Source organism: Mixophyes fleayi, chromosome 4 (genome assembly GCF_038048845.1).
Source record: "Mixophyes fleayi isolate aMixFle1 chromosome 4, aMixFle1.hap1, whole genome shotgun sequence".
NCBI lineage: Eukaryota > Metazoa > Chordata > Amphibia > Anura > Limnodynastidae > Mixophyes > Mixophyes fleayi.
In genome coordinates, this window is record NC_134405.1 from 139,677,492 (window position 1) to 139,698,858 (window position 21,367).

The window sequence follows — 21,367 nt, forward strand, 5'->3', positions numbered from 1 at the left end:
GCACTACAGGGAGTGGAACAAAGGAAGGAGGTAAGCTCACAGGTGGGGGGAGCTCATGGGGAAGGGGGGCTCTCACAGTACCCTTAGCCCGGGGGCCTCCCTTCCCTTAATCCGGCCCTGCTAACACCTCACGCGTTTTGTCTGCTCTGGGCTGACTTTTTCAAAGATGATTAATTGTCTGTCCTTTGTGTCTATTTATACCATTGTTCCACTTGTGATTGGTGTGAATATCAGTGCTAATTAAAAACATCTGAGATCTTTAGTGTCACTCCAGCAGAGTAATCTATAAATTCGTCATTTACAAAAAATGGATAGATTGAACCAATAAATAAAACTTAGAAGCATACAATATGTCATAATACATAATAAAAAGGAAAAATAAAACTATATTAGGATGAAGAGAAGCATAACATCACTTAGACATACAAAAAGTTAAGGGTGTGCACCGGCCACTTTTAGTGTTTTGGGTTTTGGGTTCTGATTTGTTTTGCCAAAACATCCGACAAAAGGTTTTGGTTCTGATTTATTTTTATAAAAGCATAAAAAGTGCTAAAAACCAGTTTTGTGTTTTTTTCTTCCACTCCTACGCTATTATTAACCTCAATAACATTCAATAACAATCATTTCCACTAATTTCCAGTCTATTCTGAACACCTCACAATATTGTTTTTAGGCCAAAAGGTTGCACCGAGGTAGCTTGAGCACATAATGCCAAAAAAAGAGGTACAAGATGGAATTGTTCTGGGCCCTCCCTCCCACCCCTCGCGAGATTCGACGCGAGACTTGGACGACAGAGCCTCGTTTTCAATTTTTTGCCCGCCGGAAATATCCGAACAGTGCTCGGATCCCGTTCGGATCCGCACTGTTCGGGTGGGCTCGGATTAGCGGAATCCGAGCCCGCTCATCTCTACAAAAAAGTATCTCTCTCAATTAATCCCAGGAGTACATACAGATAATTCTTACTCCTCTCAAAATTATCAAATAAATCTCTCTATTTACTCCAAAATAATCATAAAGAAATATATATTCTCCGGTTATATATTAATCAAAAGATGAGGAGGAGGAAGTGAAGAAATGCAAAAAATATATAAATAATCATTTAACCCTGTTAAGGGCTCGAACCCTGTCTGTCTCGTTAGAGCATCTGCATCACATCATGCTGAGCTACCGCTCATTCAGAGTGGCTTGCTAAAAGAAGGATGTAAGAGAAATAGTAAGACCAATCTGTTTATTATTCTCTATTGGAGAGGAATAAGTTCATATCGCATAGATCTTGTTTTTAAAATTCATTGACATCATATCTATAACAGAATTATATATTTTACATTCAGCCCTTCTGATGCCCAAATTAACCATCCATAGAAAACTCTCACATATAGGGTTATAAACCCATCCTTAACTTTTAATGTAGGCTAGGGAAGAGTCATTTTAACCACACTCAAAAATTTTAAATAAAAGAAATAAAAAAATGGGTAAAAAATAATAATTATGGAGTAAATAAAAATAAAAACACGTAAGCGGAGGGAAAAAAAATCTCTAGCCCATTAAGGACTAGAACCTAAGATGTCTAGTGAAGCACCTGTGTCTTGACCTGCTGAGCTATAGCTGTTAAATAAAAAGAATTGTTGTTAAAATAACTAATGTAAAAGTTACTAATATAAAGGAAAAAATCAATTTGAATGAACCATACTATTGCATGTGAATATAAAAAGGGGGTGAATAAAAGGAAGCTCGATAGGGAGGAATAACCTTTATACAGTGTGTCTCATGTAGGGGATATATAGATGACCTAAAGACTACTGACCCATATAGCAAAGAATGGTTAATATACGTACGTTAGAGCATTATCTCTTCTAGTCCCTGTCCATCCGAATACCTCCCTAGATCTTTAAATTTCTCCAATATGAAACATCCAAATTTATTTAGGCGGGCAAGCGGCCACGCAGGGTGGTGGTCTCGGCATTTCAAATTTTAAAAGCAACTATCTTTCAGCCCAGCTCCCTCAAAGTATGTTATGGAATGGTCCTACATGCTCTCGGGTTTGGGTATCTCTCGAGGCCGGGGGTCTGGGTCTGCTTACCCCTGCTTCTCTCCTCTAGCACCAAAAGGCTCGTCGCCCAAAAAAGGTTCTGGCTCATCCCTTGGTCTCTCCCTGGCTATTTGGGACTATACCTCCAAACTATATGGCTTTTCACCGCATCTATCTCTAGTAGTCCATCTCTTTCATTCATCTGAGTTCCCACCAGGCTTACTACCCACCACCTTTTTCTCTTGGCACACTCGAGGTGTCAGGTATCTGGATGCTCTCTCTCGTAGCATCACATTTTCCCAATTCTCTGACATCCAAATGGCAATTGAAATTCCCACACAGTCATTCCATCAATACCTACAGATACACAATCTACACACTATGACTAAATCCCAGCTTACCTCCCGCCCACTCAACACCATTGAGACATTGTGCCTGCGCAGAGCATCCACGCCCGATCTTTTCTCAACTATTTACTCTGAATTGACCTCATCGACTGCACCCTCCCAGGACCCCCATGATAATAGCTTGAGACCTAGAAGACCCTTTTGACGATGACAACTGGACTAAAATTCAGGACAGCGCCGCCTCTAGCTCAATTGTGGTATTATGTCTCCACGCGCCTCCATAAAATGCTCTCCGACTCCTCTGACAGATGCTAGCATTCATGCTCTGATGTAGTCATGTTTCACTGTATATAGTGGCATTGCCCGAAACTAATCCCGTTTTGGCAGGATGTTAAATCCCTTCTGGAATCCATAATTCAAGTTAACTTCCCACTTGAATCAAAATTCTTCCTTCTGCCCCTGGAATTCCCCTCGGACACCAGACACCAGAACAAACTGGCTCGCCATATTATTTCAGCGCACACACACACAGACACACATATATTTATATATATATATATATATATATATATATATATATATAAATATATATATATATATATATATATATATATATATATATATTATAAATGTATATATAAATGTATATGTAAAACCACTAACAGACACAATTGGTGCTCCACTTGATATCTGGTTATAGATACATATAATATACCCAATAAATAAAAATCATAAAAAAATATGAAATATAAAAAACACTCCACATGTACAGGTGACTGCCTCACTCCCAAAAAGGGTGGTAAGTCCAGTAATTCTAATCAATGTATAAAACAAAGGATAGGCGCCTAATAGTGTGTAAATCCTGAATAATGTTCCTATAAGCGTACCAACTGTACGAAGGAATATGCGCACATCAGCAAATCAGTTATGCAGGTCCGATCCAGTCTGTTCCTCAGACGTTTGGACTCAACTTATAAATCAGGGAGACAGAAACAAATCACACATAGGGGCATATTCAATTGTTAGTTTTCCGCGCCGCGGAAAAACTAGTACAGTTAATTACGGTAAAATGTAGCTGGATTTCAGCTCGCGGCTCAGGGAGCTGCGAGCTGAAATTCAGCGAGTAAATTACCGTATTAACTGTTTTTCCGCGCACGACTACCGTAATAATGAGATTTTCGGCGTTTCAGCCGAGAATTGAATATGCCCCATAGTGTGTTATCGTAATAAAATATATAACCACTGTGGATCCCACCACCTCACTGCACACACCAATGGTGAGTAAGCGTACCAGAAATGTAAAAAGATAAGCTTATCTGGATTTCTTGTTGTTGGTCTTCATTAAGATCCCTCTGCACTTATGGGTAAAACAGAGAAACCACATATGGTGTAGTATGTTTTAACAGGGTTTTATTAATCCAATAAAATCACACTCACATTTGGACAAATGATAGAGGCTTATCTGTTGGCAGGGCCGCTGCTAGGGACCATGGCGCCCTAGGCACATTTTCAAAATCGGCGCCCCCCCACCCCGCACCCCCGCCCCATTTTCAGAATCGGCGCCCCCCCCGTCTTTTCTTACCTTAACTTGCCTCCTCTCTGCTCCGTCTGCTCCCCTCCACTCACTGACACTGTCGGGCCGTGATGATGATGTCACAGCCCGACAGTCAGTGAGTGGAGGGGAGGAGACAGAGCAGAGAGGCGGCGGTGGTGATGATCAATAGTCCCCCCCCCCCCTCCATGTGGTTGTATCTGAAGCTGTGCGGCGACCGTGAAAGGTATGGTCAGCGGTCGCCGCACAGTTTTAAAGAGATTTTTAATCTGTGGCGCCCTCCAGGTGCCCTCCAGAGCCAGGCGTCCTAGGCAAGTGCCTAACCTTGCCTAATGGGAGCGCCGGGCCTGTCTGTTGGTAAAATACTGCAGCAAAATATCACAGTCCCATAACAATATCAGTGTTACATAAGCTTATCTGTAGGTCAGCTGATGTCAGGAGCCGTCCTCCAGCGTCAACATAGCATCAATATGCTGGTATGAGAAATGACCTGTAGAAGTTTCCGTTCTTCCACTATATTTTAAGCTTGAAAGCGAACAATGTCTAAAACTACGAATTGTTGCTAAAGTTTATTCCCGAACTTCCTTGTTTCATAGATATATCTATCTATCTATCTATCTATATATATATATATATATATATATATATATATATATATATATAAAATATGTGTGTGTGAATGTTAATAGTAGTTATATTTTTGTGTGACAACTTGTATTTAAGGTTTAGTGCATTGTACAAAATATTTTAGAATTAATTGCATAAATATTATCAATTTGTATATTGTCTTTTTTTTATTCTCCAGTTTGTAATCAAATTGATCGCTGGCCATTCCCTGAGCCGGGACTTTCTCTGTCTTTACCTATCATGGGACTTGTCCTGCAGGTACAAAGCCACATGACTGTCTATCTATAAAGTCAGTTAAGCAATGTTATCATGCTGGTTTCTGCTCCATTATGAAATTGTTTCCTATCATAGGATGCAACAATTAGCATATTAAAAATACAGGTCAGAATGTTTGGTCAAATTTCTTACTCCCAATCTTTTTTTTTGTTACTTACATTCCATTGTTTGTGTAACTTAACCCATTACACAACTGGCTAGTGGTAGAACATCCATAGGAAGAAATTTACTAACCTGCGGTTGGTTTCACGCCATCTCTGCTTCCACCTTAGGCTCTTTGCTCCTTCTTGAGGAAATAAATAAACAATGCAGTTTGGATGGTTTGCAAAACGCACAATAAACCCCCGTAGCAAATCTTCTACATAGTGCCGTGTTCCATTTTAATGAGTCAAAAAGGATATACTTGTTGTATGACTTTTTTAGATATTTCATAGAAGCAAATTTATACATTATAATTTTAGGACCACGGGTTAAAACTATTGATAATTCTTTCATTTGGACATTTTACTATATAAAAACTACATTTAAAAATGAATAACCACCCCGTATACCTGAATAGTTGAGATTCTTCCACTGGGACCCTATTCTTCTGTCCCAGGTGATTTCCTCCGTTAAAGGTGACTCTTCCCAGAGCCTTCCTGTCAGTCTTATTGATGTGTGGTAATCCTCTCATAATATAATAGCATGGGAAAAGTGCCTAGTGATAGGGGATATAAATGACATCATTTGTGGTATAGCCAGATGTACACCTCAGAGCCAGTATATAGGGATAACATGTATTTGTCTGTATGACCTTGTCATATACATGTTAGACATGAGTATTGCGGTAGTGCTATATAAATAAAGGGTACTAAATAATAATTATATATAAATATATATAATGTCTGGCCTATAAATTCCTCTGTGCTAAGCAAAATGCATAATGAAACACCTTGAGGTCACAACCCTTTAAATACATAGCTGTCAGCCAGTTTTATATACCCTTGTTTTTCTGTCACGTTTCTACAAGGTCAAAATTCCTAACCAGACTGATCTGATGGAAACCAACGCTATTACTGATCATCACAAGGTGAGTGGATTTGTTATGTAAACTGCATTTTTGTTTACCTGAATACACATAAAGGGGATTTAGACTAAGCTACAATTCTGTGATCTTACGTCTGTATTTTGAGTTGTCCATATCGCTTTGATTGTATCTGATGCAGTTGGAGTAAATATATGACAGTCGTCATCATCATCATCAACTTAAGTTAGACTATGACACATCTCCAGATACACGGTTTGGGAGGTATATCTCTCAGTGGCCTTCTATTAAAATATGTGCTCATGATAACACAATCAGCATATATCTTTACTGTTTAAAAATTATAAATAAATAAACCTCCCCAGTAAAAAAATAAAAAATAAGTAAACATCACCAAATGTATAGACTGGCTTTGTTACTGGGGATCTACGAACGTGGGGTCATCTGGCAAAATAAAGGCAATCAACACAAGGCTTTGCAAGGCTGGGATGATCAACTATGATAAAGAGACTGGCAGAAATGTCATAATGTGAAACTAGCCCCAGACGGTCATCATGGAGTGGATTAGATATTGTGATTATCATCTCTAAACCAAGATAACAGTGTTTTTCCTTACAGGCTGTTATTTAAATTGTGTGTAACACCAGTATGTAATAGTCTCGATGTGCTAGCAATTGCATATAATATGGCAATATTTTGATACCTCTGAAAAATGTCAAGTCAATGTCTGTCATTTTGCAGTGGCATGTAGGTTTTATCTTTTACTACTGTATATACTCAGGTACATCATTATAGTACTTGAACAGTCTAAATTATTTTTGGCATGAAAGCAACAAGATGCTTGGAACATTCCTTAGAGATTCTGTTCCATGTTGACATGATAATACCACGTAGTTGATGCAAATTTGTTGGCTGCCCGTTCATGCTTTCTAATCTCCTGTTCCACCACATCCCAAATGGTGCTCTATTGGACTGAGATCTGGTGACTGTGGCGGCTACTGTAGTACAGTGAACCCATTGTCATGTTTGTGGAACCAGCTTGAGATGACGTTTTTCTTTGCGGCACGGCATGTTGTCTAACTGGAAGTAGCCATTATAAGATGTGTAGACTGTGGTCATAAAGGGATGCACATGGTCAGTAACCATACTCAGGCAGACTGTGGCATTGAAACAATGCTAAAACTTTAAACTCTAGAAAGTGTGAAATTCCCAGGAGATTAACAGTTTCTGACATACTCAAACCACCCTAGTTTGGCACCAACAATCATACCACGGTCAAAGTCACTTAGATCACATTTCTTCCCCATTCTGATATTGGTCTGAACAATAACTGAACCTCTTGACCATGTTTGCATTGAGTTGTTGCCACATGATTGTCTGATTAGATATCTGCATTAACGAGCAGGTGTACAAGTGTACCTATTAAATTGGCCACTGAGTATATGACGGTGTAGTGTTAATGGTTTGTAGTGAATTGGCCCTTAAATTGCCTTTTACTATCTACTGAAGGCAGGTCTGGATTTAACTTGTTATGCCCTCTATGTCACATTTGCTGTTTTGTTTACCCAACACCTCAACCTTTCATCACCAAAAAGCTCCCGCACCACCACAAATATAAATAAAATAATTACATGTATTCTCCAAATAATAATATTGTATTTACTTTTATGTAAAGAGACATACTTTAAAAAAATGGTCAGCCTTCTACCCCTGCTCCCTGCTATTCGGCTACCTCAGACCTGGGTCTATACAGCGTTTCTACAAATCCAGATCTGGCTCAAGGTTTGAGAGATAAGACTAATATTTGCATGGTTTGGTTTGGTTACTTTTTCAAGATGTTGCCAAACCTATACAAAATTTAATGATAATTAAATAACTTTTGAATGAGGTTCAAGAAAAACTCTTTTAGACAGGCACTAATTCAGCTACAGCAGTTACAAAAGGTGATCTGCACACCAAAAAGCATGATCAAACATTAACTAATAGTAGTGCTAATGGGCCAATAATTAAATATTATGAAGTCCAAAACACATTACTGCTGCAGGTTAATGATGATACTATGTGTAGGTTAGCCAGGTCCGTAGTAGTAACTACTATCAGTAAATCGTGTGAAGTTTTATGTTTGAGAATGTTCAATGTGATCTGCAATCTCTGTATTCATAGAACATGTCGTCAGTGTATATTTATATATGTATACAATAATTGGTAGCAGATGCCATATCTCTTGTAGGGCACACTCACCAGAGCCAAAAATGACAATTCTCTACGGATGGTAACAGCATGTTTGTACTATAATACCTTTTGGCACATAGTCCATTTTCACATAGGCACATGTGGTCAGATCCCACCTACATGTGGACACCCTGCGGCTACCTCCATCCAACTTCCATATTGCATGCATTGAACGCACAAAAAATCTGTGTTGGTCCCAGCTACGTACAAGCCAGACAACAGCCTGAGGCGCATGATTGTATAGTATGCCATTTAAATTGGGTCTTCAAATTCTGTGACGTCAAGAGAAGACAATAATAGCTCAGGCCCAGCCACAAGAAAAATATAGTCAAATATATGTGTATTAATATAAGTTTTTTTCATCATTGGCAAGAATTTTGCACATTCTCCCCATACTACAGACTAGAGCATCTGTGCCAAGGTCCCTCCATCATGCAGCTACCCCACATATTCATCCGTACTGCCCCCTTACTACTTGCGCTTGCTGTAGGAGAGCCTCAGGAGACGAGGAATCTAATGTACTGACTAAAATGAGAGTCAAATACGGATCGGTCAAGTGCTGCGGCCATCCAAACAGTAGATGGCTGTCATTTCCACCAGTGTGTTGGATCCTGTCAGACAGAGCTCCTGCAGCTCTCTAGCAGAGTTGCCACCACAAGTCCGCATGCGGGACAGTTGCACTGCACCAATGACAGGGATTCCATGGTACTGTCTGGCAGAAAGGGGAATTATTTGTCTCTTGCCGCCCTGAGATAGAAAGCCCCTCCTAAATAAACAGAGGAGGTACAAGAACAGTCAAACAAATGTCACAATCCATGTTTAACGATAATTTGTTTGAGCCCAAATACGTTAGTGTGTGTTTTCAGATAGTGATGGTACATCTGTATTATGCAGGACCGACTGGACCCCCCGTGTTACATCTCCAGTATCCAAGAGTTGGACCTTTTCAGGTGAGACAGGCTTATTTAAAAACTAGTATTATTTGAGCTTCATCTAAGCAAGATGTAGGTCTGGAACATATAGTTAACATGTATATGATGAATAGTCTGCATAATGCCTGTACACAGCACAGACTGTTTGTATATGCTTTGTCATTTTTATAAAGCAGCTATTAGCCAGAGATGTAGAGTTTCTAATTAATCAGAGTAATGATTACTAAGCTATTGGGCTTTATACTCCTTGTTTTTTGCATTGGAATATGTTGGATGGGTAAGTGAAAGTAAAGAACTAATGACCTTTATGGTGACAAGTCATAAGGGAATGAGAGGGGAATGTTAAATTTAACGAAAGAACCGTTTTTATTTTATCTCTCCCGTTTTAGTTTTTCTCCGCCAGTTCTCACACACATTAATGAACATGCAAAGATATTAGTGTTTCTGTGCATAATTATTTCTGTCTATGTGTGCTGTTGGCCATTTATAGAAAAATATATAAAGAATAACCTGCTTAGAAATAAAGCTTGTTTCACTTTTAAATGTTTGTTTTTCTGTTCGTCACATCAAATCTATCATATACAGTACATATACAAACACAATGATTCTGCAGGTAATTGTATGGAAAACGTAGGATTGCCCATAAAAACCAATCAGATTATAACTGTGATTAGAATAGGAAAGAAAACATCTGACTGGCTGCTATGGGCAACACCACTTTTTCTACACAGGTACTCGAAGAATTTCTTCCCCCATTTTTATTCCCGCAGAACATAGAATCTCTTTGTACTTTGTATCTGCCTAGGTCCTTGCAGTCCATTCTGATGAACCTCCAGTTGCTGTGGGAGTTGGTATTGCTGGGAGAGCCGCTGGTTATTATGGCCCCTTCACCCACCATTTCTTCTGAAATTGTACTGGCATTGACTGGGTAATGACATGTTTTCCCCATGGCAGCATATTGTGGTGGCTATCTTGATTACTGTCAGTTAATTCTAGTGCTAGTATTCTACAATGTTGTGATATACAGTAGAGATGCAAGATTCATTTAAATGTGGAAAACAATAAAAGTTATGTTCATTTGCTAATTAATTCTGTAGACTTTTCAAGATTTCAGGGTACAAAGCAGTGGCCACTACAGGGAGTACAGCAGGTATGGGGTCCAAAGGTGACGGGGGTCTGATGATGCCAGACCACTCTGCCAAGACCCCCACTCTGCTCTTCTGAGCATGCATAGGGGCTAGTGCAAGCGCAGTGATGCCCTTTTTGGGAAGAGGGACGTGCTATGAAGAACAGCTTTGCCATGTTACGCCTCTGGTAAAAAAATTACAAGTCTGGATACAAATATGAGACGGAAATTATCAATTTAATTATGTATGGATCTGTTAATGGAAGATATGAGCAGATAGAGACTACCTGCTACATGCTGTACAGCCTTAATGCACTAGAATTTGAGTTTATCTCTTGTTGTTTCCTGTATCAGAGTTTGTTTTGTTGTATTTGCAGATGCATTTCTCCTTTAAAGTTCTGCTCAGATTTTCGTCCTTATTTTACTATCCATGACAGTGAATTCAAGGAATATACAACAAGAACACAGGCTGCGTGAGTATACCATGAGCACAAACACTCAATGAGTGCCTAACCATTTAGTTATGTGTCTTTTAGTCCCACATAAAGTTGATATAATACAGACACTTGTCTACATGAATACTGAACAATGATAAAATATATCGCCAAGAGAGAGAGTGAGCAGCTCTTAACACATGTACAAATGACTGTTTATCTTATGTAGTCCTAGTCTACTACTTGGAGTCACCAATCCTTTCTTTATCAAGACTCTGCAGCACTGGCCACACATCCTACGTGTTGGAGAACCCCGGGTGTCTGGTAAGAGAATAGCAGGTCGGAGGGTGGTCTGAGAACAGTGATTGTCATGAACACTCAAACAGTATTGAAAATGTGTAGGATGGAGAACCAATACTGGAGCATTTAGAACTTTAGGGATATATTGAGGATGACAGCTGGATAATGATTGTTACAAAATCAGGGGCATAAGAAAAGAAATTTCGCTGCAAATAGACAATGATAAGTATAAAATAGAGAGAGGAGATGCATATAGTAATTTCTAAATATGGAGAAAGTTACATGTATAAGATGTAACCATCGTTTGAGTTATCTCTTTTTTTGTGATAGGAATGGGTGCCAAATCTTGAATAATCAACACACAGTGGATTTTGTTTGGGTTTCTTAGTAAATGCTTAATAATTTAGTAATGTTTACAACACGATGTCAAGCTGCATGGGTTTCAAGATATAGATTTCAGTACATTTTTTACCAGCAGGAGATTTACCCAAACAAGTGAAGTTGAAGAAGATAACCAAGCTGAAGACACTGGACACTAAAACAGGTGAGATATTGGTGTACATAATGAACTAAAGGGTGTGATAATGAGGTAAGTGCATACTTGGGAAAGATTACTGATTAGAATATTGGGACAAACTAGGCAATCCATCCAAATCACAGCCAAACCACACCAATCTGGAAAAGGCAAAACTCTTTTACGGTGCCATGGCAGGTATATAAGTGCATTATGGATAGCAGATGTATATGCAGCTAAAGCTCTCTCTCCCTCTCTCTTTCTCTCTCTATATCAATAAGTATATATGTTCAGTCAATATGGTTAAAATTTGTCTCTTTGGGGGGAATTCAATTGGCCACGTTACTGTAAAAAATAATGCGGCCTGCATACTATTACCGTTATTACGGTACTAGTGCGCTTAAATACCGTTATTATGGTAGTTTCAACGCCGGCTTATTTATCGCAGCTCCCTGAGCTGCGAGCAGAAAGGCGGGTTAATATTATCGTAATAACGGTAATAGTTTTACATGACGGTACTTCAGGGGGAATTGAATCCCCCCTTTGTGTGTGTGTGTGTGTGTGTGTGTGTGTGTGCTATATATATATATATATATATATATATATATATATATAAATATATATATATATATATATATATATATAAATATATTATATATATAATATATATATATATATAATGTGTGTGTATATGTATGTATCCATATAGATATATGCGTGACAGTGTAGTGGAGTTAAGGTAGTATCGGTGTGCTTGGACTTAGACTTAGATGTGTGCCTGTGTGTGATAGAAAGGGTTAATGAGTGTAAGGGATGGATAAGGTTGGTGAGGAGAGGAATCGGAGGCTAACTCTAGGAACCCCGACAGGCCCAGGTGACAGTGGCGCACGCAGTGGGGGTTTCTGGGTCTCCAGAAACCCCCTCCCCCCCTCCGCTAACTAAGTGCCTACCATAGTGGCACTGTCCTATACAGCAGCCGCGGCGCTGTCAAAGAAGCGTCCGCAGCGGGGGGGTTTCTGGAGACTCTGAAACCCCCCTGCGTACGCCACTGCCACAGTTAATGTCCGTCCCCCCCCCCACAGTTAAGGTCCCCAAGTCAGTATATTAATATTAAGGGCCACAATTCTTCCTAGCCAAGGATTTTTCTGCCTCTTAGCCCATTACCCCAATACTCGCTAGCAGGGTTGTTGGGAGGAGCCCTTTCAGCACAAGGCTTTTAATAAGTGGGGGCCCGCATTTTTTTTATGGGCCTGGTTCGACTAGGGATTTCGGCACTGTGCTGAAAAGGCTAGGATTATGACAGGGGGAACTCACACTAAAATTACTGTCATCTGCCCAGCCTTTCCTAGGAGACCCAAGGGTTGAACGTCCCCCTGCAATTGGCGCTACCTGCCCACACTTTTTGGGGGTGTCTTTTTTTTTTATTATTTTTTATTCATTTTATTTAACATTAAAAGCCACTCATCATCATTAAGAACTACAAGCTCAACATACACACGTAATTTAGTCTCTATTTGAATGTGTTTTACTTTTCTTTTTTTCATGTAAAATGCATCCAGCTCTACATCAGGCCCTATTGTGAGAAAGAGGATTCTAGTATCTCAAGAGGAGAATCTAGAATTCTATGTTGTGTTCTGCCCTCTGGTGGAGACTACTACCAACATATTCATGTGTCTTCACTGACATTTTCAACATATCACAGTCACAGGGGGACTATGTATCATGTTTGGTGGATTTGCCCTCAGTTCCTTTTTGGTCTACTCCATCATTAATTCAGTGCTACAACAGCAGATATTGAAGAATCCACAGTGTTTTATACTTTCTGGACTTCCCCAGGATGTTAGCATGCACAGCTAAAAACTAGTCTCCCATTTATTGTCAGTAGCTGAAGCGTTAATAGCTTAATACCGGAAGCGAGCATATCTCAGCCTTCAAGAAATACATCTGACATTTTGCATGTATTGAAAAGATAAAAAAAGTTTTACACAATAAATCACATAAAGATGATCAGATACGGGCCCTGTTGTTCTTCAAACAAAGCTCCCGAGTAAGCTCCCCTAGGACAGTCCCTACCCCCTGAAAAATGTAATATTAGTTCCTGCATCCTTTCCTTAGGATCACGTACCAAGCTGATCCGGACCCCATATCATGACAGTTTTTTTTTTTCATTTCTCTTTTTCTTTTTGAATCCCAAATTCCTATGATCTGCAATTCATTTATTAATCTATTCTAAACAAATACCCACAGCATATCCTGCACCTTGACTTTTCACTTCCCATCTTTCCCTACCTTTCCTTCTTTTTTACAAATGCCATTTACAATCATTTGAAAATATGGTACGATTCATATTGTAAAAGTTTGTTTTATATACCCTGTTTGTACTTTCTTCTCAATTAACATTTTCATTACAAAAAAATAAAATCTTTGTTTTGCTACAGTAATAGTAAATGTCTCTATTTTTGTTTGTTGTTTTTTATTCCTTCAGGAATGTACACCTCATATAAGCCATTTCTTCACAAAGACAAGACACTGATCAAACAGCTGCTAAAGGTACACCAATGTGGGTAATAGAAGTGTATGTAAAAATTACTATAGTAAATTCACCCTAGTTTTCTGAGTGGTGGGAAATGGTATAATTGGTTGTGGAGTAACTACCACAGGCCATTGGCGTTGCTCATCCCCACCAATCCCCACTCATCTTTTCATTGATTTATTAATCACTCACAGAAACACTCTATTAACTCTATAAGCTATTTCGACTTAATAGAGTTAAAGTATTTTGCAACAAACAGTAAGAATGTTTGCCCAAGTTAATTGATCTATATGGCAAGACCCTTTCCCAAGGTTTGTTTAATCTCTTGTCGGGGTTACAGTTGCACCACTGTTTTTCAATGAGTAAGGTTTGGGCCCCCTTACTGCCCTTGGCATCGGGCTTCCACCCTTAAAGCCCTTATCATTAGTTTTACTCACTGGCCTAAATGAGTCTTGTATTTAAAACTTGGGCATGATTAATGTACTTTCCTTAGAATTGACCAGATCAACATTAAAACCATAAACAATATGGATTTAATGTTCCATAGTGTCCATAGTGTCCTAGACCTAGGCTTCTGCATGCTAAGCTGTGTAACACATAATATACACATTAGCATGAATTATTTTCTAGTAACATGAATGTATCTACTCTTCTACAGGGTCTTCAGAAGAAACTCCCCTCTTCTACACTCAGTTTATTGCTCCGGAAACACCTGTTTGAACTCACACAGAGCTTTATTCTCCCCCTGGTGAGAAGTACAGATTTTCTACCCTGTTCTGAGTGTTCACCATGATGCTAATAATCTGTGTCTGTTTCAGGAGCGCTACATGGGCAGTCTGATGCCACATCATAGTTCCATCACTCCGTGGAAGGTAGGTCACTCCACAATTCATTACTTACTGCTCTAATCTGTAAAGTATTTCACTATACATTGCAAAATACTATGAGGTATGAATGCTTCTACATAAAACAATACGCATTATAACAATTCTTTATGTTTTTCCTCTTAAAAACAAGAGATTGGTTCTACATTATATGGTAAGACATTAGAAGAAAAACAACTTAAATTAATCTTAGACTACATGGCCAAAAGTATGTGGACACCCCTTCTAATTAGCAATGAATGTGGCTGAAGTGTCCAAACACAGTAACAATTGCATAAAATCAAGCATACAGCCACACAGTCTTCATAGTCAAACATTAGCAGTAGAGTGAGTCTGAGTAACTTTCAATGTGGTAATCATAGGATGCCACCTTTTCAACAAGTCAGTTTGTAAAATTTCTGCCTCCAAGAGTTACCCCAGTGAATTGTAAGTACTGTTATTGTGAAGTGGAAACATCTACGAGCGACAGCTCAGCCACGAAGTGCATACAAATCAGATGTCTTCTATACAACACTCACTACCGAATTTAAAACTGCCTCTGGAAGCAATGTCGGCACAAGACCTGTTGGTCGAGAGCTTCTTGGATGGGTTTCCATGGCTGAGGAACCGCACAGAAACCTCAGATCACCATGCTCAATACCAGACGTCAACTGGAGTGGTGTAAAGCACACTGCCATTGGACAGGTGCAGGAGAAATAATGGTCTGTGGCTGTTTTTTTATGTTTTGGTCTAAGCCCCTTAGTTCCAGTGAACTAAGGGAAATCTTAATGTTACAGCATATAATGACATTCTAGAGAATTGTGTGCTTCCAACTTGATGGCAACAGTTTGGGGAAGGTCCTTTCCTGTTTCAGCATGACAATGCCCCCAAGAACAAGGGGAGGTCCATCAAAAAATGGTTTCCCGAGTTTGGTGTGGTAGAACTTGACTGGCCTGCACAGAGCCCTCATAGCAACCTCATCAAACACTTTTGGGATGAATTGGAACGCCATCTGCGAGCCAGGCCTTATCACCCAACATTAGCGCCCAACCTCACTAATGCTCTTATAGCTGAATATATGCGAATCCTGCAGCCATGTTCCAAAATCTAGTGGAAAGCCTTCCAAGAAGAGTGGAGGCTAGTATAGCAGCAGTGGGTAGGACCAACTGCATATTAATGTCCATGGTTTTGGAATGAGATGTTCAACAATCACATATGCATTTAATGTTTGGGTGTTCACATACTTTTGGCAATGTAGTGTATAGTCCATATGTTATACTATTTTAGAGGGTTTATAAAACCTGCTTTTCTCTTCAAAAGCAAGGCCATTGAGAATAGTGCTTGGAGAAGAAACGTTGGTACCTGCTTTGGCACTTCTGCATTTCATTGTCATCTCATGTTTAAGTATCCAGCGGGTTCTAGTTGAATAACTGGAATACAGCACATCTCGTTTGAGCTTCTATCAGGGCGAGTGCCAACTACTGTAGTCCCTGTCCAGTATAATGCACGGTGTTCAGCACCATTCACTGCATGGTGACTACAGCTTTGTCAGCACTTCAAACAAATGTCAGTGTGTAAGAACAGTGTTACTTATTTCTATAAACACGTCCGTTTAGGTTGTCATCACCAGGCATTTAGCGCTACTGAATTTCAAAGAACAGTATCAGATGGGAGCTGAGGTTAAATTTGTACTGGGTGTGTAGCTTCTTACAAGTGTAGAATAAACATAAATATCAGTTAAGCATTTGCAACACAATAATTAATCAACTGTTGCCATCACTGTCTTAAAAGTCATACTTCAGTTAAATTTTACCTTAAGAAAATCTGTTGCTTAGTTGTTACCTGTTGTCACCACTGCTTAATAAAACTGTCTGAGACCAGTTGTAGTGAAAACCCTGTACTAGTGTGACCTATTTATTGCTGTATCCTACCATCTACCCCAGGAGATGACACCTGTTCCCATAACACGGTCACAAAATATATATATATAGGGACAATATATAGCCACACCTCTCCTGCATATTGACAGGTGAAATTCCAAAGAGTCTACAGGCACAGGCTGCACACAGGATTAAATTCCCACTCATGCTTTTATGCAGCACACAAACACACAGGTGTACCATATGGGTGTAATTAGTTTGTTATTTTCTTTACTGATTAATTAGTGCTTGGGAGGAGAATAAAAGAATATTGGTATTTTTGTTGTTTGCAATGCGACCGAAGCCAGTTAGTTGGCCGGTGACTAGGCAGAAGATGTATGTTTAAATAGAGACAGGGTCTCAGGGATTTTAATGGCTGCAGGTGTCATTATATGCTGAACAAACTGCTATTCTTACCATCCTGACAATATAATTGGACAACTTGATTCAGTTATCCTGGAATGAAGTGTCATGTAAATATCAACCTCATCACAGTGGTGTTATCGTGGGATGCTAAGGGAAGCAAGGTTCCGCTTCTCAGACCAAACTTCTGTGGAAATGGAAGATATACCAAGAGCCTTGTTGAATGTAGCACAGGAGGAGAATAACCGTCTTCTCTATGAGGCGAGACAAGGAAGCTCCAGCTGCACCTACACTGCTGAAATTAACTTCCAACGATGATGTGGAAGCATATCTGGTAGCGTTTGAACGTGCTACCACTGAACCAATTGGCCACCTGAGAGATGGGCTGAACGTATATATAGACATACTTATATAGGCCTAGATGAGGTCCAGGCTGGTAACTATTAGCAGCTGAAAACCACTATCCTGGAGCGGTTTGGGGTCATCATTGTGGGCGGGGTCCAACAGTATCATGACTGGAAAATGTCCAAAGATTTGCCAGTTTGTGCTCAACTTGTTGTAGCCATAAAAAAACAATGTGGTCTAGATGTTAGAGATTCTGGCTATCGATTACTGTATCCAAGGTATGGACCGAGGGCTCTAAAGGTAGGTACTGCAGACAGACCCTCAGATGTATGAGGAATTGGCCACTATAATAAAGACATGAGGTGACTTGCAGCTTATGCCCAAGCCTTTGCTGCCCGCTCCAAAGCTTGTGCCTCGGCAAAACCTGGTATAGGGGAAGGTGGTGAGAAAAGTTTGTCTGACAAAGAGGCAACCAAAACTGCTCTGGGTCCCATGTGCTGTATTGCGGAGAGCCTGGACATTTGCTGGCACAATGCCCAACATTAATTGAACCTATGGATTGTTCACTGGCGCATGCAAAACCGATCTATCTGAGCTGCTGTACTGTGAGTCCAGTTGTGGAAAAGTCCTGCTTATCCATGTGGCTGATTTTGTGAATCACCATATGGTGCTGGCTCTGGCAGATTCAGGTAGTGAACTGACCTTGGTTTCCCGCTCTATATTGTCAAAGGTTCTGGCTCACAAACTGCTGATAGTAAAGGTCCTCTCTGTCCACGGAACTGGAAAATGACAGGACCCTTTCGCCCTGTTACCGTAAATGGAGAAACAATCGTGGTAATAGCTGCAGTTGCCCCAGAAATGCCTTACCCTTTAATACTTGACAGAGATTTTCCGCTGTTTAAACAGATCCTCCAGGAGCGAGTCCAGCCAGACACCTCAGCAACTGAATTACCGGCTGCAGGTCCAGCATTCAGGGACCAGTTTGAGCATAAGTGTCATGCACTGTTACAAAACCTGGAACGGAGTGCAGTTCAGAAGACTAAAGCTCTGCCATCTAAAAGGATAGAGAAAAGACAAAGTCGGTAGCGCAGGACAAACTGGGACTGTGATATGTTGTTACTCTATTTAATGTTCGCAGTGAAAGAGGTTCCTCAAGCTTCACAGGAGTTAGTCTTTTCGAATTATTGTATGGCAGAAAGCCAAGGGGCAGTTTGGATGTTTTCAAGGGCGTGAGGGTGTGTGTGTGTGTGTATATATATATATATATATATATATATATATATACATACACATACATACAAGTTAACCCGTGCATGATACTCATGCATTCTAGTCAAATCAAGCTACTTAAGGTGTTAAAGAGGTTCTTGTCATGCATTTGGGCCTAGCCCAGGTCTCCTCAGGGGAAGAGCGTTACTTCTCGACGTAAGCGCCCTTTTTTAACGTGGTTTTGTCCACATGTCACCACCTCATCATTCTTCTCCATCACCTCATCCTTCATTTTCATCGCCACATCTATCCAGATGTCTATCCAGACACAGGGATCTCTCTCAGCGGTCCTGAGTATCATACTCCTCTCACTCTGTCACCCCCGGCAACCACCAACCACTCCCCACTGTCACCCCCGGCAACCACCAACCACTCCCAACTGTCACTTCTCCTTCAAGAAATATATATATATATTTTTTAAATCTTTATAAACACTTTTAACAATTAACAAATTAAATTAACAAATTAAAAACATCTTAGTATACCAAATTTCAGCCCTTTCTGAATTTTTTTTCCACACACACTAAGAATTTAGTAGGTCAGTGTATAACTCCGCCCAGCAGGTGGCGCTGCAGCTTGGTTTTATTTTTTACACACACACACACACACACACACACAGACAGACTAACACAGGCCACTAAGCATTTATATTATACAAGTTAACCCGTGCATGATACTCATGCATTTTTTTGTCAAATAATGTCAGTATACCAAATTTCAGGTCCTTCGGATGAGCCCTTTCTGAGAAAATAGTTTTTTCCACAGACACACACACACTAACACACGCCGCTACACATGCAGGGGCGGATCTAGAAAATGTTTGTTCCCCGGGGGGATGTTAGGGTGGGGTGATTTAGACCCCGCCCCCTTTCCGACTTCTGAGGCTGCCGGGGGCTGTACAGTATGTGCAGGTCCGCTCGGCAGTGACAGGCAGGGACAGTGTGCTGCCCGGCTGCTCTGATTGTGTTTAAAACACAATCAGAGCAGCCGGGCAGCACACTGTCACTGCCAAACGGACCTGCACATACTGTGCAGCCGTCGGCAGCAAACCCCTGCTAGGGGGGGCGATTGCCCCGATCGCACCCCCCTGGATCCGCCACTGTACACATGTGTGTTCATAAGGTAAAATTACCTCACGAAAATGAGTTTGACCCCTCAACTCGTTAATAATGTCAGTATACCAAATTTCAGCCCTTTTTTAAGTTTTTTCTCCACACACACTAAGAATTTAGTAGGTCAGGTAACCCGTGCATGATACTCATGCATTCTAGTCAAATCAAGCTACTTAAGGTGTTAAAAACTCCCCACTGTCACCACCGGCAACCACCAACCACTCCCAACTGTCACTTCTCCTTCAAGAAATATATAGGTCAGTGTATAACTCTGCCCAGCAGGTGGCGCTGCAGCTTGTTTTTTGTTTTTTTTACACACACAGACAGACTAACACACGCCACTAGCCATTTATATATATATATATATATATATATATATATATATATATATATATATATAATGTGTGTGTGTGTATGTTACTGGTGTTACAATCGTGAATATTAGTACACAAAAAGAATGAAAATAAGTATGCAACTAGATTTGTGGGATTACGAGACCAGTTGGAAATGCAGATGGAGAAGAGTGACTTCATATTCCAGCCTGCTAACACTACAAGACAGCACCTTCATTCATTTTCTACTTTTCCACTTAAAATACTGATCAGTTTAGCCTCATTGATATTTTAAATAAATCATGAAAGTGAAGGGACATCTGAACTATCTTTTTTACATATATATTACTATCAACGAACACGGCCTTATAAATGTGCATTCCCATCTATTAAAGGTGCAAAAGGCATCCCACATAAAAGTATAGGCCAGGTTCTCATTGGACTTCTAGCTAAATGTAAGCATCTCACTCACATTTAGCTAGAAATGCCCCAATCTGGCCACCTCCTCCTATCAGAATACTTAAAATGAAGCACACCCGCAGATACAGTCATTTTGAAACTCTAATTCCATATGAAATGGAACATACTTGCTACAGTTTTGCTCAATTGTAAATGATCCTTACTGTATTTATGTTCCCACCGTCCATATTAATGTAACATATAATATTGCATTTCCATGCTCTGTGCCAGTAAGCTTAATAAGTGGATTTCTATGTGCACAGAATCCCCCACAAGTTCGGCCATTCCAGCAAGATGAGCTGATGAAGATGCTAGAACTCACAGGTCCACAATTCAGCTCTGCAATAAAGGGGGACTGGATTGGATTGTACAGGTGAGCATGGCATAGAACTGAAGTTAGCACCAGTGGTGAATCCAGAGGTGGTTCGATCAGGGCAATTGCACACACTATATACATGTCCCCGTCGGCTGAGAGGCAGACAGAGAATACTGTTCGGCCACTCTGGTTGTGTCTCTGCCGACAGGGACATGTATAGATAATGCTGCTGCAGCAGCCCACTACTGATAGAAGAGAAGAAGGGATCAGGGCACTAAATCTCCCCCCCTAAGTTAAATACTGACTGTTTTTTCATGTAGCACACAAATACTTGATAGCTTATTTGTACACTGAAATTTGAAGTTGATATGTGTGTGCTACATGAAAAAACAGTCAGTATTTAAGTTATGTGCAAAACAGAATACTAATTTGCACCCCTTACAATGTAACATGGTTTTGTCCA

General features: G+C 40.1%; 1 protein-coding gene across 2 annotated transcripts in view; it reads left to right on the forward strand.

The window, feature by feature from the left end:
* DENND6B (DENN domain containing 6B) overlaps positions 1-21,367 on the forward strand; it is a 47,980-nt gene that overhangs the window by 12,711 nt on the left and 13,902 nt on the right. The window contains exons 7-17 of one of the 2 annotated variants that reach the window (XM_075208498.1): positions 4,734-4,813; positions 5,841-5,900; positions 8,982-9,037; positions 9,825-9,947; positions 10,523-10,618; positions 10,809-10,903; positions 11,355-11,423; positions 13,879-13,943; positions 14,585-14,674; positions 14,745-14,798; positions 20,852-20,961. In XM_075208498.1, the coding sequence (XP_075064599.1) occupies positions 4,734-4,813; positions 5,841-5,900; positions 8,982-9,037; positions 9,825-9,947; positions 10,523-10,618; positions 10,809-10,903; positions 11,355-11,423; positions 13,879-13,943; positions 14,585-14,674; positions 14,745-14,798; positions 20,852-20,961 (898 nt within the window). The remainder of the gene's footprint in view (positions 1-4,733; positions 4,814-5,840; positions 5,901-8,981; positions 9,038-9,824; positions 9,948-10,522; positions 10,619-10,808; positions 10,904-11,354; positions 11,424-13,878; positions 13,944-14,584; positions 14,675-14,744; positions 14,799-20,851; positions 20,962-21,367) is intronic. The other variant, XM_075208499.1, reaches the window with a different exon arrangement.